Genomic DNA, 24,198 nt, shown 5'->3' on the forward strand with positions numbered 1-24,198 from the left:
TATTTTGATTTTTGTTAAGTTGCAAGCAGGATGGTCTGTAAAACCTAAAATATTTACTCTCTGACTCTTTACAGTTTGTCAGCTGCTGGTATTGATGAAACAAGATGGGACATTAACGACGGTATATAGGATTTCATTATACTAGTTTACTTTTGTCTATACTTGTCATTTTTCACAATAAATGGTTTTAAAAATGTTTAGGTGTACTAATCTCAAGAGTCTTCCCGTCTCCTTAAACATCCCCCCCCCAAAGTTGCCTATAGCTAGTAAATGCTGCCGTTTTCCTTTTGTTTCTTTTCTTGTAAGAGCTAGACCCTTTTGAAGCCTTGAGTAGTGGTAAAATAAACCCTTTGCACTTGACACCCGGCGACAGAGAAAGTATGAGGCACAAACACGATGAAGGGAAAGGATTTTTGCAGGGGTGTGGGAGCAGCTGTCTATTCTCACTATACACTCCCACAACCAATCTCCTTTTTACAAAAAAAAAAAAAAAGAAATCCCCTTTAGTTATCACGGTACGGTTCCGTGCCCTCAGATGACTCGCGGAAATGACGCCATCAGCCGAACGCTGTCTGCTAGTCCGCAGCAGCGGCGGTGGGTGGACGTAAGCACGTCGGTCCTCCTACGCGGCCACCTCGGGGAAGACTAGAGCGCTCCGCCGGGCGCCGCCGCGCACCGCCGCCGGGTCGTCAAGAGCCGGGTCGCCTGCGACTGCGCAGGTATGCAGGGGCGCGGCTTCAGGCCATCCCGCCCCTTCCCAGCCTTCGCGACCAATGAGCAGCTACTGCCCCGGGGCGGGGAAATCCTTAGAGGCCGGAATCATTAGCCGTGAGGACAGCCCCGCCCCTGTCTCCTCCCAGCCCCGCGCCCCGCCTCGCGCTGTCGTCGCCCCGCCTCCCTCTCCCGCCCTCTTGCCTAGCTGCGGGGTGATACGGGCTTGAGCTTGGGAAGAGGGCAAGGGAAGCAAGTTAGTTGTCGGCCTGGCGGCGGCGGCGGCCTCACCACAGTCGTCCAATGTGAGCGCGGTGATGGGGAGCGGGTCGTAGAGAAGACGGGGCCGCGTGGCAGAAATGGGAGGGCTCCGGGTGCTTGGTGGTGAACGCGCCGTAGAGTGAGGGGCGGCCGTGAGGGGGCGAGGTTGACCCGGGTGTGTCCCGGTGCGGTCTGGGAGGGCGTGGATAGCGGGTCGGGGGACGCCAAGCTCGCTTTGCCCCCTCCCCAAAGCTTCACTTGGCAGCTTGGCACGTCTTAAGTTTGCCTCCCTTTCGGTTGTTTGGGATGCGAGGAGGAAATTTAAAGGTCCCCCAAAACATTTGGAGGCTTTCTCGGGGTGTTTTCCTTGCCGGTGCGTGCGTGCTCCTTTCTTCTTACTGGATGGAGAGGTAGAGAGGCCAGGTGGGCAGGTCGACTTTCACTCTCTGAGGATTGTCCAAACAAACAAACCAGGAATTCTTCACCCTCCTCCCCACGCCCTGCCCTGCAACACACGACAAACATTCCCAACAAGTTTGAAGAAGCAGACTAGAAAATTCTGAGGGATTCTGTGTCTTTGAAATATGTCAGTAGTAAGTGTACTTTTTCTATGTTTATAGAAAATGTATGAATGGGAACGGCGTTTTTTCTGTTTATTATCATTGGACACATTTTTTGTTATGAGTACTCATCTTTGAGTTCTGCCCAAGAGGATTCTGACTTTGTGTTGATGTGATATATTGTATTAGCTGTGATGTTTTCCTGAACCACAAGTTTCTATGAAATCCAATCAGTTGTAAATGCTTAGCCGGTTGTTGGTGGGAAATGAGGTAGATAAATCTCTAGTTCTGATAAACCTATAATTATTAACATGGCCTCTTTTTAAAGCAAATCCTTGCATATTTTTCTCTTTCACAGATTTATCTAATTGCCCAACGACCACTGATGAAGATAGGTTGGAGTAACTGCTGAAACTGAATTTTATTGACCAGAAGACAGTCCATTTGTTTCACTTCTTTTTGTTTTCCCTACTGCTTTGAGCTTTACTGTAACGGCTGAAAAACTTGGAAAATAAAATGAACATGCTGTGGTCTTGAACTTTTTTTTTTTTGAGGAAAAATTAAAGTGCCAGAGTGAAAGCCAGAATGGCATCCAGAGAGAGACTCTTTGAACTTTGGATGCTTTATTGTGCGAAGGTAACTGCTTTCCTTTTTATTTCTGAGTTTTAAAATACTTTGTTATAAAATTTTGTGACTGGCCTTATTAGCGCTTTATTTAATGGATAATAGCATATTTATTCATAGTAATGACCCCAAATTTAAAAACACAGGATTTTCTGTTTTCCAGTTTTTCACGTTTGAACACATACACAATATCGGCATGCTCTTAAAAGCTGTAGGATGTGGTTTTAATATGATATTTGTCTTCAGGGATCCTAAAATTATATAAGTAAAAGTATGACCTTTGAGAAAAATAAAACATTTGTATTTTTGTTTGTGCTTTTTTTTTTCCTCCCACAAGTGGGAGTACAGATAGAGATATTTTAATGAGAAGAGCATTAAGCATTTTTCTCATAATCTTTTAAATTAAAAGATTATTATATAAAAATGCTATTGATTTGAGGTGGTTACTGTAAGGTTGCCCTGATATTAGCACCTTATAAGCATCGTCTTTCTTGATCCTCACAACAATCCTGTGAGATGGGTATCTGTAATTATCCTTTTTACTGATGAGAAAAACTGATGCAGAGTTTAAAGGGGTTAGTGAGAAGGAGCCCCTTCTGCTTCCGTATATAGCCGGGAACTCACAACTGCCTGATTCAAGTCCATGCTCTTATCCATTATGACTGCTCATTATTTTTTCTTTGTCATTCAAAAATAAGTTTTTCTCCATTCGTCTTTATGTGAATTTTTACATGTTAGCTTTGATTTTAGGTTATTGGAGAAGAAGGGTACTACTTAAAAATATGTTTTTCAAGTTAGGAGCTATATTACTACTTTGAAGATACTGGCAAGGGTCAGAGTAACATCTCTAACTTACTCCTTAAGTTACTTTAGGTCTGCGTGGTGAAGTTCTCAAGTCTCAGCTTCCGTTTCTGCATTATCCTGTAGGGCTCCCTTTCTATACTTTCAGCTTTTTAAAGAACTAAAAGTTCTTTGAAGTTATTCTTTAACAGATGATCTCAGTTATCTTAATATTAAATATTAGAGCTCACACTGGAATTTTCTATGACTTCCTGGTTTGGTATTTTTTATAGTTACTGAAGGACATATACTTTGAAATATTTAATATGAATTTTTAAAATAGCTTTTAGTCTTGTGTAATTTAATGCCAGAAATGTCTTTTTAAAAATAGACCACTCTTCCAATAAAAAAGGGATCCAATTCTTAGTGACTTGAAAACAGTCACTAACACATGTCAGCCAAAAATTAAAATGCATTTTAGTATGCATGCCCAGTACTCGTTTGAAAATTATTTTTTAAAAAATCCATCAAACTTACTAGGTTTTCCATTTTCAGAATGACAAAAAGTAAATGGGGTTACACTGCCTTATTAATTAGTTATATTGTTTCTAGGTCGAGTTCATGTTTTATTCAGGCGACACTGTGCTTATTGAAAAGATAGTGTAGTTTGTTCGACAAACACAGAATTTTGTTCTTAATGACTTAACATAAAAGTGAATCCTTACTCTTTTATGAGAATGTCTGAGTAAATAATGAAGGACCTTCATGGTCAAATTTTGAAGCCTATTCTTGGACAGGAAGATAAATCACATTTTTATGTTTAAGATTTAAATCACTTGTGCACTTAATAAGATTAAAATTTTTTTCAACGGTTTTCAAAAAAATCATTATTTAAGATAATGATTTTATGTTTCACCAGTTCATGAATAAGCTACTTGTAAGCTAGACAACAACTTTCTTTTCTTCCGATACCTTGAATTCAAGTAGCTTCCAAATATGCATCATAGATTTAACACTTCTTTTCCCTAGTGAGAATGATTACCAAATACCTGGTTCTCTATAGTACTTTCTCTCTAGCTTTATTGCTGTCACTCTAGCATATAACCCTTCAAACCACCTGACTTTCTTTTTTTCTCCTAACTTTTAAGACTTTTTTTTTGTACCTTTGACAGGCTTTCAGACTACTTCAGGACTGCTCAGATCTTCTCTTAACTTAGCTCCAGCTAAGATCTCTTTTTGGGCTTGCAATTGTGCAGTCTAGTTTTGGCTTTGTTGCTGCTTTGTTTTTTGACCTTGAGCAAGACTTATCTCTTTGGGTCTCAGTTTTCTTATTTGTCAAGTAGTAGTGTGTATACAAGGAGAATTCCTGTCTAACTTACCATAAGATTTTCATTTATTTTGACCTCTGAGGGACGTGGAGCTTTTTTGTCCTTATTCTATGGATTATCATGTAGAACTTTTTAGTTCATCTTTCTTTTTAAAGCTTTTATTGTGAAAAATTTCAAACACGCACAAATAGAGAGGATACTGTACTGAATCCTTTGTATCTGTTACTGTGCTTCAGTAGCTATCCGTTCATATTCAGTGATGTTTCATGTAGAACCCTCCACTACCCTTCCCTCTACCCCTGAATTATTTTAAAGCAAATCCCAGACAACATATCTTATCCATAAATATTTTAAAATATATCTATATTATAAGAACTCCTCTTAAAAACATAATCTCAATATAATTCTTTAAACCATCAAATATCTGGTTGGTCTTCAAACTTTCCTGGTAGCTTCATAAATGTTCTTATTTTGCTACTGTTTGGTTGACACAATATTTAAACAAAACATACATGTTGTATTTTGCTGAAAATTTGTCTGTTAAGTCTTTTAATCTATGGGTTCCTCCTCACCACACTTTTTATCCCTTCTATTTATTTGTTGAAGAAACCAGATTTTGACATGAGAATTTCCTCAGTCTGGGTTTTGCTGGTTGAATTCTCTTGATTTTAATTGTTACTTCTATTGGTGTCTGCAAACTGGCAGATCTAGAGACTTGATTGATTCACATCCTGCTTGGCGGCTGGAGGCTAGAATAATTAATGAGTGTCTTGGCCATCAGTGACTTTTGCCTGTATGCATTAATTATGTCATTAGGAGTTTGCAAAACTGTGATATTCAGATTTTATCATTTCTTTATTTATGAGTAGAACATATATAGAGAAATGTCCCCTCATCAGTTATTTGATGACAGTTCCTTAAAGGGAAGGCAGGCAAAATAAACTTTGATTCTTTTTTTTAATGTTGAGCCTTCTTTTTAATTTATTTATTTTTTATTTTTGGCTGTGTTGGGTCTTCGTTTCTGTGCGAGGGCTTTCTCTAGTTATGGCAAGCAGGGGCCACTCTTCATCACGGTGCGCGGGCCTCTCACTATCGCGGCCTCTCTTTTTGCGGAGCACAGGCTCCAGACGCGCAGGCTCAGTAGTTGTGGCTCACGGGCCTAGTTGCTCTGCGGCATGTGGGATCTTCCCAGACCAGGGCTCGAACCTGTGTCCCCTGCATTAGCAGGCAAATTCTCAACCACTGCGCCACAGTGGAAACCCTAAACTTTGATTCTTTCTGTTTGTTTCCAGAATAATGACTTGATTGCTAGCATCCTCCAAAGGTGACCAGTTATTTTTCTTGAATATCAAGTTCATCCTTAATGATTAAAATTTAAACATTGTCTATTATTGTGCTGCCCTGTTTGGTATGCTATTCATATCAAACACTGTATACATACCTGATTAAAGAAGACGACTTTGAAGATTTATGAAGATCTGTTTCAGGACAATATGTATGGTTAAGACATCTTTTGTATTTGTTACAGTGCTAACCTCGGCACGTGTATTCCACAGTGTGTTAGCAATAGATGAATATTAAGGTGCCATCATAGAGTTCTATGTAAAGTGATGTTTTAAAGGTTGCCATTGAGCATTATGAAAGTTCAGTAGGTATTTAAATAGGACTGTATCAGAAATAACCCTTAGATAATACTGTTGGGTCAAAGGAATACTAAGGAGATATAGAAATGTCTTTTTCCCATTAGTCTGGGTTTAGTTGCAAGCTTAAATACTAGTGATTAAAGTTTTTAAAGTAGAATTAAAATAAATTCCTGGTTTCAGAGTTTACCAGATGGGTCCCCATATATTAAATGCAATATTTCAAAAGAATTTGGGTAAAAAACTTTGCAGTTTTTTTTTTTTTTTTTTTTTTGCAGTTTTTTTAACCAAAGTTTTCAGGTCTAACTTTTCACTTTCTAGGAATAGGATTTAATTGCATTGTTAAGAACATGCATCTTCCTAGTAGGTTATTTATTAATCTCATGTAGTTGTTATTACATAATAGAGGCAGGATGATTTCTGATTACCCAGCATTCCTGCTCTATACAGGGTCTTTCACTAATGTATTAGGCTACTAATTTAAGTTATGTAGTCTGAATTTTTCTTGCCTCCAAACAGTCATCCCCACCTAGGGTCAAGGATTTCATCAACAGTGCATTTCATATAGCTCTTATAAGTTAAACATTAACTTGGAAACAGGTTTAATTTTGTATCTGGATTTTAGTACAGTAGTTAACTACTTCTCATCTGAGCATACTTTTCTCAAGTGTAGAAGGTAACTTTATTTTTTAATATCTAAAGATTTTAGTTTATATTGTCTGTGTTAGGCACCATGTAATTCCCTGTTTCTTTTGACATTATTTCTTAATGTGCTTGTGGTAAGAGAGATGGCACTGAAAACAGTTTTGGTTTCTACATTATCATACAACTTTTTGGAATTCATATGTTGAATAGAACAGATACGTACGTATCCCTGTCTCAAGTGCTCCCCTTAGATAGGCATAAGGATATATTTCTGTTCAACATTTAGCCTTTTGGTAGTGCTACAGTTGGTCACCGAAATATGCAGAAGAAACTGAGTCCTCAAATTCTTTGATAAGATTAATTCATTTTTGTTCTGTGTAATGGAAAGTATCAACTGCATTAACTCAGTAAAAAGATACAAAGTGAGTAAAAACATGACATTTTGAAATGTGGCAATGTGGGTTGAAATTCATGGTTCATTTTTGTCACTAGCTGTTTTTTTTTTGAGATTCAATTTACACTGGAAAATTTTGTGAAACTTCAGAATTAGAGCCAAGATTTAGTCCCAATTCTGTTTCTGATTTTAAGGACCCAAAGACAGGTTACCTAGTTTCTTTATGTTTCAGTTTTTTCATGTTTCAAATGGAAAAAATAATTATTTTGCGTATCTTTCAAAGTTGTTGAGAACAAAATGAATTGACTGTATTTAAATGTACTGTAAGGGTAAGCTAAGAAATATAAAAATGTAATCTTTATTAGCATGTAAAGAATATGTATATGAGCATGAGAGTATGTGTATCAAGATTACTTCTATTTTGTCTTTATATGGTATAATGATAGTGGGAAATACTCTCTTGTCTTTTTACCAGTAGTGATGAAGCTGTGCTCATGAACGTCTTAATTTTTATTTTATTTTTAAATTAATTAATTTTTGGCTGCGTTGGGTCTTTGTTGCTGCACACGGGCTTTCTCTAGTTGCAGTGAGTGGGGGCTACTCTTCGTTGAGGTGTGCAGGCTTCTCATTGCAGTGGTTTCTGTTGCAGAGCACGGGCTCTAGGTGCGCAGGCTTCAGTAGTTGTGGCACGTGGACTCAGTAGTTATGGCTCGTGGTCTCTAGAGCACAGGCTCAGTAGTTGTGGTGCACGGGCTTAGTTGTTCCGCGGCATGTGGGATCTTCCTGGACCAGGGCTCAGACCTGTGTCCCCTGCATTGGCAGGAGGATTCTTAACTACTGTGCCACCAGGGAAGTCCCCCCATCTTAATTTTTAATCTATTTATTTTTGCTTTCAAGCATAGCGCTTAATTATCCCAGTAATGATTTGGGATTTTTTTTTTTTACTCTAAACCAAGTTTGTTTTGGATCTTGGTGATGCTCCATTTCCTGCTGTTGCCCTTTGTCCTGCTAAATCTGGAATATGACTGAAATAGATAGTTTTGCAATGAGCTCAGAGTAAACTTCCTTTTCAGAATAAAAGTTTTGCTTCATAAGGAAAACAGAACTTATAGGTGTTTTATTCAGATAAAAAGGCATGTACCTCTTTTTATATATAGATTTGGAAAAAAACGGATGAATGAATATTCTTCTAATGAGGAAATTGTAATTTATTTATACAATTTTGGTTGTAATTATAAGTGAAACTTTTGGCAAGGCGTACCAATATACATCAACCCTTATAATTTAGCCCCTTTTTTTTCATTTCAAATGAGTTGGTTTAATTCCAGGTAGTACAGAATTCAGGATAGGACAGGGGCTTAAGGACACAGGATTGGCAGGATTCTGGGCTGGGTTTATGCGGATCTCATAGCTGAGGTAGAAATGGCTGAGAGGAACTAAAGATAAGATGAGCCACTATATGGTTTTTTTTTTTTTTTTTACAAAAGTTTATTCTTAAATGTGCATTAGGTTCCAAGACAACACTTATTCTAGCTATGGGTAGCAACAGATGTTATGGCAGGGAATCCAGATGTTTAATCCAGATGTTTAAACAGGAATGGAATTAAGGATCATCATTGCTTCAGGCACAAGGAACAGCTTACTTTTTGCCAGATTTCTTAATTCCACCTGTGACCTTTCCCTACGGCCTTCGCTTTTAGCTCAAGTTTCTTGTGCTCTTCCTTCTGTTTCTCTTGAATGCCTTATCTTCCTCATCCATATCCTTGGCATGCTTCTTGGGCTGCTTCAGGTGCTTCTTCTTGCCACCTTCGCGGCCCGACATGGTGCCTGCTGCCCTTTCCCCCATCCCTGCCACCGCAACCCATTTTTAATAAGTCTCTGATATGTGCAAAGTGTAGATAGAAATAACTCTCAATTTACTCTGGCTTAATAATGACTTTGTATATAAAGAAAGTAATGTTGTTTGACTCTAAGGCAAAACAAAACAAAATCATCAGCTTAGTAGTATTGGTTACCAACTACATGTTCATTTTAGGAAGTTAGATGTGAAAGAAAGCAAGAAATGAGTATTTTTTGTCAATAGATGTGAGATTTGCCCTTAGGAAAGGAATATTACTACCTTTGTGGTTTGACTTGAGGAGCTTATGCACTACTCTAAAAAGTTGTTAAGATGCATGACAATTTTTTTATTATTCTTTCCTTTTGAATATCAAAATTTAAATTTCCCTGGTAGAAGGTTGAATTGATAGCCCTTCAATGTGTAGGTGTGGAGGAAGAGGGAAAAGGAAGAGCCTAAAATAATTTTCAGGTTTTTTGGTTTTGCAGACTTGTACTAGGTCATCCCATTCACCAAGTTAGCTAGTGCAAGTTCACCAGGTTTTCAGGTAAACATGTGAGTTTGCAGTGCCTGGGGGATATCTAGGTAGAGAAACACCCCACGAAATGGAGTTCAGAAGGCCGTCTGTGCTGGAAATAAAGATTTGAGAGTTGTCATACTGGCAATTATTGAAGAGTTACATGAGTAAGAAGGGAAGAGGTTCAAAAGTCAGGGAGTCCTGAAGAATATTATCTTTTAAGAGGAGGATAGAGGAAGAAAAGTCAGGAGTTTGAATGGGAGGAGAGCCAGGAGTGAGTGGTTGCCTCAGAAAGTAGAGGGATGTCAAATTCAACATAGCTTTGAAGAAAAGCATTATAGAGTGTGTATTGGATTCCAGTTAAGAGATTAATTGGTGGCTTTAGCAAAGTAGTTCTAAAAAGAGTGGGGAAAAAAGATGTTAGAAATACAAGCCCCCATTTTATTTTTAAATTGAATTCAACAGACTTAAAATCACTGACAAACTGCTATTAAAGTTTTAAAATGTTTACTCTTGATTTTTGTGCTTATCTGGCCAAGGACCTTTCAAACTTATTCTTAACTATATCTAAGGAATATCAGCATTTTCTTTTAATTTATGTCTTGTGACTTAGATTTAAACTGGTAAAATTATTCTTTGGTTGAACCAAAGCATTAACTGATCCATGCATTTCACACAAAAGTCATTCAAGCATTTCAAAACAGTTTGTCTCTAAAAAAACCCCAGTGGTTTTGTTTGATGCCTTTAATTTAACTACTACATGATCTTTCCTGACAATAAACTTTAGAATAGTAGGAAAGATATATACTATTTCAATTTATGGTGTCATTGTGAGGTGGGTTTATACTTTTTTACTGAATAATTTTGACTTATGATTTTTGTCAAAATGTAACATTTAACTAAGTTTTAAAATATAAAATTTCATTTTGTAATGAATGAACCTCATTTGAAGCATGACAATATATAGACTTTTCTAATTTAGATTTATGCTCTAAGAAAAAGTAGTAAAGATGTTTTACTTTTATAACAAGCTTTAAAAAATTTTAAATTTAAGGTATACAAGTTAACTGTAGAAAATTTAGAAAGTACAGATATGCAAAAGAAAGTAAAAATTTCATTCAGAGATTTTTAGTTAAAGTACTTTTATGCATGTGATTGAAAAATCTGTGTAAATTAGTTACGTTTACTACTACAAATCATTAGGATATCAAATTTGAAAAACTTCCATCTGATATGAAACTTGAATATTGTTTTAAACTTATAAGTCCCATTTAAAAAGTGTCAATGTTATATTTAATTAATGCATACATAGTGATATGCTTTTCCTTTCTAAGGAATTTATTTTAGTCCAATTTAGCTAGTTTTTATTGGATGCCTACTGTATGTACATGTTACTTACTGTCATTTTATCCCTTGAATTTAATATTTTTCCTCTTTTAAAAAATTTGGTCATTTAAAAAAAATTAATAAACTATATTTTTAGAGAAGTTTTAGGTTCACAGCAAAATTGAACAGAAAGTACAGGAGGTTCCTGTGTACCCCCTGTCCCCATATATGCACAACCTTCCCAATTATTGACATCCTGCACCGCAGTGCTGCATGATCACTTGACTGACTTCCCAAAAACACTTGAAGCAGAAATTTCTTTACCTGTTAACTATGTGTGAAACTCCAAGATGAACACAAAAAGCAACAGGACATATTACACCTAACATTCCAATACTCTAGATGTTGGTCTTTTCAAGCCTTGCTAATTTTAACTGAGAATTCTCTACACTCTATTGATCAAATGTAGAACTTCATTAAAATAGTTATCTGAATGAATAGTTACTTAAAATCTAAGAAATACCTAAAGTAAAAAAATCTTTGTCATTAGGGGTTGGTGTATTCTAAGTCTATTTTTATGCACAGGACTCTATTAGAATATTGCTTCTTTTCTTTGTGTTAAAATGGTTTCCAAATCTTTCCTGGATGTGACTGGTTTTTATCAGAATTTCCATCAAAATTTTGTAACTTTCATCTGGTTAATTGACTGTGAGTTCATCTGAGGTCATGCTTTTCCAACTAGAGTCAGTTTCCCACTTAGATTGTGGGATGTGGGACCTAAGGGAGGATGAATGAAGTCATCAGCGATTGCTTAGTTGAAGAGGTAGCATTTGATTGAGGTTTTAAAGAATTAATAGTTTAATAGTCACAGAGGGTGTTCCAGACACATATAAGGCATGAACAAAAGTACAAAGGAAAAACAATCTTAGTATAGATTCTCATCATTAATGTCAAATTATACCCTGCTGCTCTGTTTTCATGCCTGTCTGTGCACACAATAACTTCATTTTACTGATTAATTTAGTATAATATTTTGAAGACATTTTGAACAGCAGGTAATCTCAACATGTTGGAGTACCAGCTGTGCACATAAATCTAGCAAAAGGACATCACCATGAACACCTGTTACCAGGTTTGCACAGGCAGTGACAAATATAACAGCAGCCTTTCTGACAGCAATTATAAGATGCATTTTGATTTCAAAGATCCCAAAATGTAAAAAATTATATGTCTTAGAATCAGAGAAATATGGTATAAAAAGCAGTTGTAAAAAAAGGATGTCTAGAAATAGGAAAGAAATCCCAATAATGATATTTAAAAACCAATAAATTGGATACGAGTTTAGATAGCTGAAGAGAATTAGAGAGTTGGAAGGGAGGTCATAAGAATTCTTTTAGAATATATCCTAGGAAGTCAAAGAGTTGGAAAATATGGAAGGTTCTGAAGGATAGTATGAAAACATTTAACACATATTTAATTGGACTCTGAAAAGGAGAGTAAAGAAAGCATGAAACAAATGATAATATTTGAAGAGATTGCAGGTGAGAGCTTTCCAGGATTGATGAAAGTCTAGTAAAACTCAAGGAGAAAAAATAAAACAAATTCCATACCAAGATTCATCATAGTGAAACCACAGTGGTTTTGCAGAAAACCAAAGGGAAAGAGAAAATTCTGAAAAGCTGCCAGAGGAAAAAAAGATTATCTTCAAAGGGATTACACATTAATAGCTGATTTTTCAGTAATAATGATGGAAGGGAAAGAATAATGGATTGATATCTTTAAAGAAAATACTAATGTAGAATTTCCAACCAAGTGACATTTTTTCAAAGAGGAAAGTGAAATAAAGTCATTTTCAGCAAAACAACAGTTCATCAGGAAAATATAACAGTTTTAAATTTGTGTGTACCTCATAACCTAGTCTCTGAAGCAAGCATTGACAGAACTACAGAGAAATGAACATATGACAATCATGGCAGTTTTTTAATTCAATTTATCATATTTTAGTATTTTTTTCTCAGTAATTGGTAGAATGAACAGACCAAAGAAAAAAATCAGTAAAGATACAGAAGATTTAATCAATAGGATCAACAAATTTAAAAAGGGATTTATGTAGAACAACACCCATACATTCCTTTCAAGCACACATATTTACAAAAATGATGATATGACAGACCTTAAAGCGAGTTTCAACAAATTTCAGATGATTGAAATAGAGTATGTTTTCTGACACGAATGTAGTTAAGGAAGAAATGTTGCTAAGGAAGAAATAGCAAAAAAAAAAGTCATGAACTACACTTGAAAACAAACCTTTGATTAAAGAACAAGTAATGAAGGAAAATTAGAATTTCGGGGAGGTGGAACTGAATGATAAAAGTAAGCATTTTAGAGCTTCTAAATGGGGGGTGCCTATAGCATTACTTAGGAAAATTTATGGCTATAAATGTGTTAGAGAAAGAGGCTAAAAATAAATGAACTAGTCATTTGTGGTAGCCAGCCTTCAAGATCTCTACCTCCTGGTATTCACACCCTCTTATAGTCCTCTCCTACATTGTATCAGGGTTTGTCTGTGAGCAGTAGAATTTGGCAAAACTGATGGTATGTCATTTCCGAAATTAGAAAAGACACTGTTGTTTCCATCTCAGTTACTCTTTTTTTCCTTGGATCATTCGCTCTGGGGGAAGCAAGCTGCTATGTTGTGTGCAGCCCTATGGAGAAGCCCATGTTGCGGACAACTGAAACCTTGCCAACCACCACGTGAGTGAAGTTGAAAGTTCCTTCAGCCCAGTCAAGCTTTGCTATGACTGCAGCCCTAGTTTCCATCTTCATTACAGGTTTGTGAGAAATGCTGAGCCACAGCCACCCACCTAAGCTGTTTTTGAATTCTTGGCCCTGAAAAACTGAGATGATATTTGTTGTTCAAGCTCCTAAATTTAATTTGTTATGTAGGAATATATTATTAATATATCATCCATTTCAAGAAGACAAGGAAAGAACAGAATAGGCCCAAAGTAGAGTGAAGGAAATTGTGAGGGCTTTTTTTCTTTGATGTGAAAATTCTGAAATTTATTATTTTTCAGTTGTTGAGGGAAGTGTACATAAGAAGGTTGACATGTATCACGGAATGTTTAATTTTAATAAAAATTATTCATTATTTAACAGCTTGGGATGAATGACATAAATACAATCTGTATCTGGATATAATTTTAATTAAGAATCTGGAAGTGAGTTTGAAAATAAATTAATAGCTCTTCCTTCTGCAAATCTTTCTAGTAGTCATGGTGGTATAAGGAAATTATAAGGTTTATTACAGAAATTACTCATAATAAAATATTGGATCTAGGAAAAGATAATAGGTAGCTTCTAACATCATGTAAGAGATAACTAGAAATTTATCTTTTGAAGGACATGTATAACACCACCTATGTTGTGTTTTTTTGGGGAAAAAAAAAATCTCTAAATCTGACAGTCTGTAGATCTACTACTTCGCAGGAAATACAGAGGACTGAGGAACATGTTAAATGACATAAAGATGTGCAGTCAGCAAAATCCCTAATGCGAGAAATACTAAATGACAAATGGCCCAGTGTCTTCAACAAATAAATTAGGGCAAAAAAAAAAAAAAAATGTAATAGAAACCTACAGGTTTAAAAAGACTTAAAAGATATACCAACAGTTTGCAATTTATGGACTTTTTTTGGGTCCTGATCTTATCGGTTAAAAAAGGCATTTGTGGGACTTCCCTTGGTGGTCCAGTGGTTAAGACTTTGCCTTTCAATGCAGGGGGTGCGGGTTCAATCCCTGGTTGGGGAGCTAAGATCCCACATGCCTCGAGGCCAAAAAACCAAAACATAAAACAGAAGCAATATTGTAACTAATTCAATAAAGACTTTAAAAATGGTCTACATCAAAAAAAAGAGAAAAATCTAAAAAAGGCTTTTGTGAGCAAGTCAGGAAAATTTGAACGTCAACTGATATTAAAGAACTGCTAATTTTTTTAGATATGATAATGTCATATTTTAAAAGATACCTTTTATGGATATACATTGAAATATTTGTGGATGAAATATGATATCTGGGTTTGCTTAAAAGTAACATTAGAGGATGGGGCTATAGGTGAAAGAAGATTGGTTACGCATGATTTGAAAGTTGTTGAAACTGAGTCATACCATTCTCTCCACCTTTTTTGTATGTTTGTGATTTCATTTAATAAAATGCTTTTGGAAAGAGCAGAAATTAATAATAAACATAATAGAAAGGATCAACCAAATAAAAAGTTGGTTCTTTGATAAAATTAATGAAATTGAGTCAGGAAGATAAGGTTTGTGGTTGTATGAGTTTCAGAAATTTCATATTTTGATGAAATATTTCATCAAATTTCATCAAATTTCATATCAATAAAGTTGATTTTAATTATTTTATAATTGCTTATTTTATTGAGCATTTGCTAAATGTCAGGTATTGCTGAGTGCCTTACATGTATTATCTCATTCAGTGCTTTCAACAGCCCTATGAGGGGAAGTATTACCTTCATTTTATAGATCAAGAACAGATCAGAGAGATGAAGTAACTTCCCCAAAGTTACACTGAGAGCAAATGCAGAGATTTGAAAGGAAAAGAATACAGTTAGAATCATGTGGCACAGGGGATCATGAAATATTTAAATGTGTATGTGTAGCATAGGACATTCCTGTTTTGTGAGTGAGCCGTAATTTAGGCACATAATAGGTTATAAAAATAGCATTAGGGACTTCCCTGGTGGTGCAGTGGTTAAGAATCCGCCTGCCAATGCAGGGGACACGGGTTCAATCTCTGGTCCAGGAAGATCCCACATGCCGTGGAGCAACTAAGCCTGTGCGCCACAACTACTGAGCCTGTGCTCTAGAGCCTGCGAGCCACAACTGCTGAGCCCGTGTGCCACAACTACTGAAGCCCGTGTGCCTAGAGCCTGTGCTCCATAACAAGAGAAGCCACTGCAGTGAGAAGCCTGTGCACCACAATGAAGAGTAGCCCCCGCTCGCCACAACTAGAGAAAGACCATGCGCAGCAACGAAAACCCAATGCAGCCATAAGTAAATAAGTAAATAAATAAATAAATTTAAAAATAAATTAATAACTTTAAAAAAAGTAACATTATACTTAGCATATACTATGTGCCCTTGACTAGGTTATTTAATTTTCACAACCCTGTAAAGAAAGCTACTATCATTATCTTCATTTTTATAGAAGAAACTGTTGTGCAAACATAGGGTGACTTGTTCAAGAAAGTGACAGAGCAGGGGTTAGAATCCATGTAATCTGGCCTCAGTGCTCCTGTAGTACTTAATACATTTGTGTGTTGTGTTAATAAATATCATACAAATGGAGAGATAGAACCTACTGTGGTGTTTCATTGTATCCAGCTCTCTTAACCATGAAAGTGGCTAAGCTTGAGATTTAATTAATATTGTTTCTGGGTGTGTGGACATTTTTCCTTTTATGGCCTTTGGCAGTAAAGTATAGATCTTCTTAAGGGTTTTCTCAGGCTGTGTGGAATGTGGCTGTTTTATGTGTTAAGTTGTTTATGGCCTTGAGTTTACTGATCCTTAGTTCCTCTTTTCCTCTTTTTGTCCACTAAGCTCCATTTTATTCCTGCTCACAGTTCAAAGACAGTGTAGTGTAGTGTAGTAGAAAGAGCACAGTTGGATTCATATATCTTTGCATTTTAATCCCAGCACTATTGATGACTAGCTGTATGACTATGGATAAGTTATATATCCTTAGAACTTTGCTTTTCTAACCTGTAAAATGGGGAAAATGAAACCTCTAGATGGTTGTAAGGAGTAAATGGGATGATGTACACTTTTTAAATACCTGCTATAATACTTTGCACATTGCAGAATCCAAAAAAAAATGTAACTGCTTCACTTCTTACTAAATAAAACATTTCCAGCTTTAAGTACCATTTCTTTCTTTATAGTTAGTTGCTCAACTTCGTAGGAGAACTCTGTACTTACCAAACTCTGAATTACCAAACACTTGGTAACTCTGACTTTCAGACTTTGAACTAGATATGGTAGAATTTCTAAATAAACTATGAGGAGGAATACATTAATTCTTTATGGCATTATAAACTGTTTTGTGCTGAACTTTTACAGAGTTTATTAAAACTCTGCTTTATTAAAAAGGAACCATGATAAGGAAAACTCCGGCTACCTGTATTTCTGGAGTCTTATCCTGATGAATGTATGAATGAATGAAGTGCTGGTTGGAAATGAAAAAAGCAATTAATGAAATCCTTGAGAAAATTTCTCACAAGAGGTAGTTCTTTTTCTGAAATATTTCTGTCTTCTCAGTGATGATGTGGATTATAACAATTTATGATCTGATTTTGGAACAGTATATTAATAGAAAAAATAAATACACAAAAGGTTAGCAGTCTGCATATTCTGGGAACATTCTGTTAGGAATTCTGATTTGTGTGTAATGCTTTTATTTTAGGGAAATAAATTATTTGAGTTCCCTTTATCCAAGAGCAGTACCTAACCAGTGATATTTAATGAGTAAGTAAGACTCCTGATATCATGTTGAAATTGACTGGAGTAAAAAAGTGTTAACGAGGTGAAGGAAACAAATTTGAGCATCATTGGCTCCGGACGCGCAGGCTCAGCGGCCATGGCTCACGGGCCCAGCCGCTCCGCGGCATGTGGGATCCTCCCGGACCGGGGCACGCACCCGTGTCCCCTGCATCGGCAGGCGGACTCTCCACCACTGCGCCACCAGGGAAGCCCTGAGCATCTTTTTTAATGATGTAATTTATATTTAAAAAGACATTTCTGAGGAATCATGGTTTTTTTCAAATCATCTTTGAGATGTAACTTACAGACCTTAAAATGCACAGATTTTTGGGCTTCCCTGGTGACGCAGTGGTTGAGAATCTGCCTGCTAATGCAGGGGACATGGGTTCGAGCCCTGGTCTGGGAGGATCCCACATGCCGCGGAGCAAGTAGGCCCGTGAGCTACAACTACTGAGCCTGCGCGTCTGGAGCCTGTGCTCCGCAACAAGAGAGGCCGCGATAGTGAGAGGCCCGCGCACCGCGATGAAGAGTGGCCCCCGCTTGCCACAACTAGAGAAAGCCTTCGCACAGAAATGAAGACCCAACACAGCAAAAGTAATTAATTAATAAACTCCTACCCCCAACATCTTCTAAAAAAAAATGCACAGATTTTAAGTGTCAAATTTGATGAGTTTTGATACAAGCAAACATTTGTGTCACTACTACCAAATAAAACAAATGGAAAATTTCTATTACCTAGGAAAGTTTTCTTTGTGCCCCTTTGTAGTCAGTCCTCTGAAAGACAATCAGTGATCTAATTTCTGTCACCATAGCCTGCTCTAGAACTTTGTATAAGTGAAATCATACAGTGTATATGCTTAATGCCTGGCGTCTTTTGCTCAACATGTTTTTGAAATTTCTGTTCATTGTCGTATCAACAGTTCATTCATTGTTATTGCAGAATAGCATTCCATTGTGTGAATATACCACAATTCATCAGTTAACCTTGTTGATAGAATTTTGGTTTGTTTCCAGTTTGGGGCTATTAAAAATAAATCTTCTATGAACGTTTTTGTACAACTTGTTTTTGTGGATATATGTTTTCACTTCTCTTAAGAGGAATGACTGGGCCATGTGGTATATTTATGTTTAAAAGAAACTGCCAAACTGTTTTCCAAGTGATTATACCATTTTATACTCCCACCAGAAATGTGAGTTCCAGTTACTCCACATCTTTACCAACACTTGGTATGGAAAGTCTTAAATTTTAGCCATTCTAGTGGGTGTGTAATGGTATTCCATTTCATTTTAATTTTGCATTTCCCTCGATAACTAATAATGTTGAGAATGCTTTTGCATGCTACTTGCCCATTTGTGTATCTTCTTTTGTGAAATGTCTGAACCTTTTGCTCATTTTTAAATTGAGTTGTCCTATTTACATTGATTCATAGGAGTTCTTTATATATTCTTGGTACAAGTCCTTTGTCAGATATATGTACTGAGAATATTTTCAGCTGGCATATGGCTTGCCTTTTCATTTTCTTAATGGTGTCTTCTGATGAATCAAAGTTTTAAATTTTGGTTAAGACAGATTATTATTTTTTTCTTTTTTTGCTTTGTGATTTTTGTGTCCTAGCTAAGAAATCTTTGTCTACCCCAAGGTTGCAAAGGTATTCTGTATTTTGTTTTAGAAGATTTTTTAGTTTTTATGTTTAGGTTAATGATCCATCTCCCATTTTATCTTATTTCTGCATTTTATATTTTTCATTAATTCATTGGGCACCTGGTCAATGCCAGGAGCTGTTTTAGGCACTTGGTGTCCATTAGTAAAAAGAAATCACTTGTGGTGGGCCCTTAGATAGGCCTTGAAATTGTGAAGCCTACAGTCTAGGGGAAATGACAGATAATAAATTAATAAATAAATAAATTATGCAGTATGTTAGAAGGTGAGAAAGCACCATGAGGTGGGGCAACAGAATAGGGTAGAAGGTAAAGGTTAGTGAGAACGTTTAAGAAAGGGTGGTAAAATTTGGCCTCATTGAGAATAAGCCATTTAAAGAATGACTTGAAGATGTAGGAATTAGTCATTCAGCTATCTGATGGAAGAGTGTCCTGGGTAGAGAAAACAGCCATTGCAAAGGCCTGAGATGGGAGCATGTCTGGTATGTCCCAGTAACAGCCAGGAAGCCAGTATAGTACAGGGTGACAGTGGATAAGGCCACAGAGATAGGGGAGGGCAAATTGTTTAGAATCTTATAGGACATTTTTCAGATTGTAGCTCCTTGTGTGAGTGCCATGGGTTCACTATACTTAATATACATTTTAAAACAACACATCTGTCTTCTGTATATCATTTAGAGATTTCATATTATTGTTTCTTTAGATTTATCAATTCATATCTGCTCTATAGGAGTAAAAGCATTTTTAAAAAAAATTCCTGAAAGATGTACTTAATATTAAAATGGTTTTCTTATTTCAGAAAGATCCAGATTACCTGAAGCTGTGGTTGGACAATTTTGTTTCTAACTATGAACAATTCTTAGATGTTGACTTTGAAAAGCTGCCTACCAGGTATGTTGAAACACTTAATTTCCTACCCTTGGGTGAGTTTGTTAATTTTTGGTACAAAAAATTCATTGATGACATTACAAGGATGGCAGTTATGTGACACACATAACCCTGCTTTCACGGCAGACATTTCTGATAGATCACAGCAGTCTTTCTTGCTGATTCTAGACGTGACTTCTAGAAGCCTCTTCTTTACTTTGTTCAGCCACTGGCAACTGGGTGTCCTGCAATTCATTTCAATTCTGACACTACCTGGAGTTAGCGCCAGATCCCATGAGTTAAAGGCAAAGTCCTCCACAAGACTGCCCTCACTTCAGACATCGTTAGCAAGTCTTGGGAGCCACCAACATTTCTGATCAACAGGCTGTAAATTTAGGGGTTGACATGACTCCCTCAGGTTCAATAATTTGTTAGATTAACTCACAGAACTCACTGATAGTCCTATACTTATGATTACAGTATTATTATAAAGGATACATTTAGGACAGGGCCTGGGAGGGTCTTGGATGCAGGGCTTCCATGCTCTCTCCCTTTGGAGTCAGGGCATGTTGCTCTCCCTGAACATCAGTGCATTCAAAGAAGGAAGCTCTTTGAGCTCTGGGTGTCAGAGTTTTGTTGGGTCTTATTACTTCATTGACCATGTGATTGAACTCAGTCTCCAGCTCCTCTCCCCTCCCAGAAAGTTGGGGGGGGTGAGTTATTCAGACGTGGCCAGCCCCTTTTTTGAAACTATCTAAGGGTCCACCATGCATCACTTTATTCATTTGCATAAAATTTCTTTATTATATGACAGGCATTCTATTGTAGTTGAAACTTATTATACTTCTTTTCCTAGCTTTAGAGAAGGGCCTTAGAAAACATCTTGGAGAAGGTTAAGTTTTCAGATTTTTAAAAACTAGGTTTGAAAATCATAAAATGAGGGGAAAATAAACATCTTGGAAGAGGTTAAGTTTTAGGATTTTTTAAAACTAGGTTTGAAAATCATGAGGGAAAAATTAGCATCTTATGGAAATGTATAAGTGAAATTACAAATATTTTCTCCCATTCCTCTGCCTACATCTGTTTCTGCAATCTCACTGTTCCCAGGCCCACTTCCCAGATAAAGTTCATATTGTATCTCAAGTCATCTTGTGGACCTAGGTAAGAGAGGTTAGGTTTGCTGTGGTTAAAAGCTGGAGAAATGAGGACATACTTTTAGCCGCAAAAGCAACTCCATTTATAGAGATGTGTTGAGAGAAGAGGAGAGAAATGGGTGGTGGTTGAGGATGAAAAAGTATCTGGTGAATTAAAAATCTTCAAGGACGAAAATATTTGCAGTTTGGGGGTGGAGGTAAGCAGTGAGAGTTTAGACACAGGTGAGTTGAACCTGGAGAATCACATGGGAGCCAGATCATGAAGTGCCACAAATGCATTACTAATGGACTTTGACTTTTTGTTATGGAAGATACAAGGCTCTACTAAAGAATTTTCTGCATAAGAGTATCATGGGACTTCCCTGGTGGCACAGTGGTTACAAATCCGCCTGCCAATGCAGGGGACATGGGTTTGAGCCCTGGTCTGGGAAGATCCCACATGCTGCGGAGCAACTAAGCCTGTGTGCCACAACTACTGAGCCTGTGCTCTAGAGCTCACGAGCCACAACTGCTGAGCCCACATGCCACAACTACTGAAGTCCACGTGCCTAGAGCCTGTGCTCTGCAACAAGAGAAGCCACCGCAATGAGAAGCCCGCGCACTGCAACCAAGAGTAGCCCCCGCTTGCCGCAACTAGAGAAAGCCTGAGCGCAGCAGCGAAGACCCAACATAGCCAAAAATAAATAAATAAAATAAATTATATAAAAAAAAAAGAGTATCATGATCAAGTTTGTTTTTTAAAAGTCACTTTGGTGGCATTATGGAGGTTGGATTGGAAAGGGTTGAGACTGAAGGCAAGAAGCCCAGTTAAGGGGTAATTGTAATAATTCAGAGAAAAAAATCATTAGCGCTTTGGACCAAGGCAATGAACTTAAGAAACAATATGGTTATGCTCAGAAAGCACAAGTACTGTATTTATAAATACAGTTTCAGAGTTCTTCCCCATTAGATTATTTGTAACAGGTTCATAAAGGTTGAAAATCAGTATTAAATCTTGAACTCAAAATAAGATTATGTATTATTGATTTCTACTCATAAAAGAATATTCTTGTAGTTATACTTAGGAGTGCTTTTATTTTAAAAATTTATAGCTCATTTTAAATCATGAGCCTAAGGATCTTATGGAGTCAGGATTTTGGCCTTTGAATGCTTTGGGGTTTTGTAAGATGCACTTGTTATCATCCATACATTATAAATGTCTCCTTCCTTGGGAGGTCATTTCTAAAAACACTATGTAGACTTATATTGCCACTATATTTAAAGTAAGATGAAGAATCTCAAGAGTGTTTTTTTACTTGTGATTTAGTTGGTTTATTTAAAATTATATTTCATATCTTTGTCTTTCAAACTGAACCATGAATTTAGATTTTGCTTGTAGTAAACTTTCAATTTTTCAAGTGAATATTATATGTAAGATCTGTAAAACTAGTCTAGTCACCTTAAAGATAAGAAACTCACAGATAATCCTCATTTAAAGTATACTGACTTTATAGAATTTCCAAGTTAGAGAATTCATAATAGAAGGCAAGGATTGCTTTTACCAGATTATAAGGCCTTGAAATTTAAGCTGGACTTTTTCCTACCTTAGAGAGAACAATTGGCATCTGTTTACAATAGACATTGACTAGGCAAATTGAGGAGTGGAAAAGATTTCTGGAGTTTGGGATATTTCAGCAAAAGGAGCTTAGAATTTTGGACAATAAAGTCCTAGAGGTGGGAAAATTCTTCTAAATTCTTAAATCCTCATCACATTAGGAACAAGGCCAAAAATTCCAACTTTGTCTATATGCCATGTCCTAAGTAAGCCCCAATTTTATAATGAGAGTCAGTTAAAAAAAAAAAGATTGCTCTTTTAGAAGTTAGTATTTTTTTCTGCTCAGTTAAATCAAAACGTGTGTAAATAGAAAATGGGACAATTAAGGACAAAAGGAACTACTCCTTTAAATAACTAAAATGGAATATTGGGAAATCTAATGTCTTCTTGCTTGTTGATTTAACATTTTTGGAAAAGTGCGGAGGAATAGTTTCACTTTGTCTTGAAAATCAGTTATATTTAAATGTTTATTATTTTGAAGTTAACTCTGGTTTTTCTAATCACCTCTTTTTAGCTCTCCAAAAAAAAATTAAATATAAAAATGAGTGTTTCTGATACCATCTATAAATAAGAGAGAATGAAAGAATCCAAAGCTGCAAGTGAAATGATGCCCAGACTAAAATGAAACATGTATTTTTAGAACATGATTATATAGTATTAGGCAACCTTGGTAGTATGCTTTGTGACTTGTGTTTATTTTATAAAATGCTTTATTAATTTATGTTGTAGGGTGGTTCAGGAAGAGGCTAATAATATTTACATATGTGTTTATGTGACTACTGCTAAGATGCTTCAAATTTCTTTGTCTACAGTGAATGCCTTTTACTCAATGTAAACATAGTACTAATACTTCATGTTAAGCATTATCTGAAGAAAAGACTATTGTAAAGTATAATTGCCATTTAATCATGGAACTCTTCACAGTGCTTCTTTGCTATTTGAGCATTTTTCTTAACAGAGATAGGGAAATAATACAGTGGCTTATGAAAAGATTCTGAGGCTTTAGAGATAGTATATTTAAAATGCATTACATATTTAGAGTTCTTTACATACTTTGTTTTTTTTTTTTTTGCGGCACGCGGGCCTCTCACTGTCGTGGCCTCTCCCGTTGTAGAGCACAGGCTCCAGGCGTGCAGGCTCAGCGGCCATGGCTCACGGGCCCAGCCGCTCCGCGGCATGTGGGATCCTCCCAGACCGGGGCACGAACCCGTGTCCCCTGCATTGGCAGGCGGACTCTCAACCACTGCGCCACCAGGGAAGCCCTCTTTACATACTTTAAAGCTGAAAATGCACATTGACTTTCTGGTTTCAGAGCCCAGTGAAATAGGGTGGATATCTGATATTACAGTTTTATAGATTAGGGAACTTCAGAGATTAAATGAAGTGCTTCATGTTACAGAGGTGGAACTTAGTATGCAGGCTTCTGACTTTGAATCTAGGGGGTTTTAATGTGAGAGGCACATGCAAGGAGCCAGTTACATCTGGTATTGGCTTTTGCCCATAAAGAACCATATTGTCTTCTTACACAGAAACCACCTGTCACAAAATATTGATGTATTGCTTTAAAAGAGTCTTCTACTGATGCTCATGCTTGGGGTTCTACATTCACCTCTATCTTTCTCCTTTCATTTTGCTAGTTTTCTTCTCTCCCTCTTCTGATCAGATGGCTTAGGGACCCTGTAGGTAGGTGAATATTGTTTATTTAGTAAAGCAGTTAACAGATATTAAACTAGTTAGAGGTACTTCA

The 24,198-nt window shown here is 36.6% G+C and overlaps 2 protein-coding genes and 1 pseudogene across 3 annotated transcripts in view; 2 read left to right on the forward strand and 1 right to left on the reverse strand.

The window, feature by feature from the left end:
• CARF (calcium responsive transcription factor) overlaps positions 1-2,064 on the forward strand; it is a 97,007-nt gene extending 94,943 nt beyond the window's left edge. Inside the window, exons 18-19 of the mRNA XM_049712349.1 lie at positions 75-719; positions 1,891-2,064. The gene's annotated coding sequence lies outside the window, so the exon portion shown is untranslated. The remainder of the gene's footprint in view (positions 1-74; positions 720-1,890) is intronic.
• NBEAL1 (neurobeachin like 1) overlaps positions 2,028-24,198 on the forward strand; it is a 178,415-nt gene continuing 156,244 nt past the window's right edge. For both annotated transcript variants that reach the window (XM_049712339.1, XM_049712338.1), the window contains exons 1-2: positions 2,028-2,168; positions 19,636-19,727. In XM_049712339.1, the coding sequence (XP_049568296.1) occupies positions 2,118-2,168; positions 19,636-19,727 (143 nt within the window). In that variant the 5' untranslated portion in view covers positions 2,028-2,117. The remainder of the gene's footprint in view (positions 2,169-19,635; positions 19,728-24,198) is intronic.
• On the reverse strand, positions 8,583-8,765 carry LOC117201635 (translation machinery-associated protein 7-like; annotated as a pseudogene).

Source organism: Orcinus orca, chromosome 7 (assembly GCF_937001465.1).
Source record: "Orcinus orca chromosome 7, mOrcOrc1.1, whole genome shotgun sequence".
Taxonomy (NCBI): Eukaryota; Metazoa; Chordata; class Mammalia; order Artiodactyla; family Delphinidae; genus Orcinus; species Orcinus orca.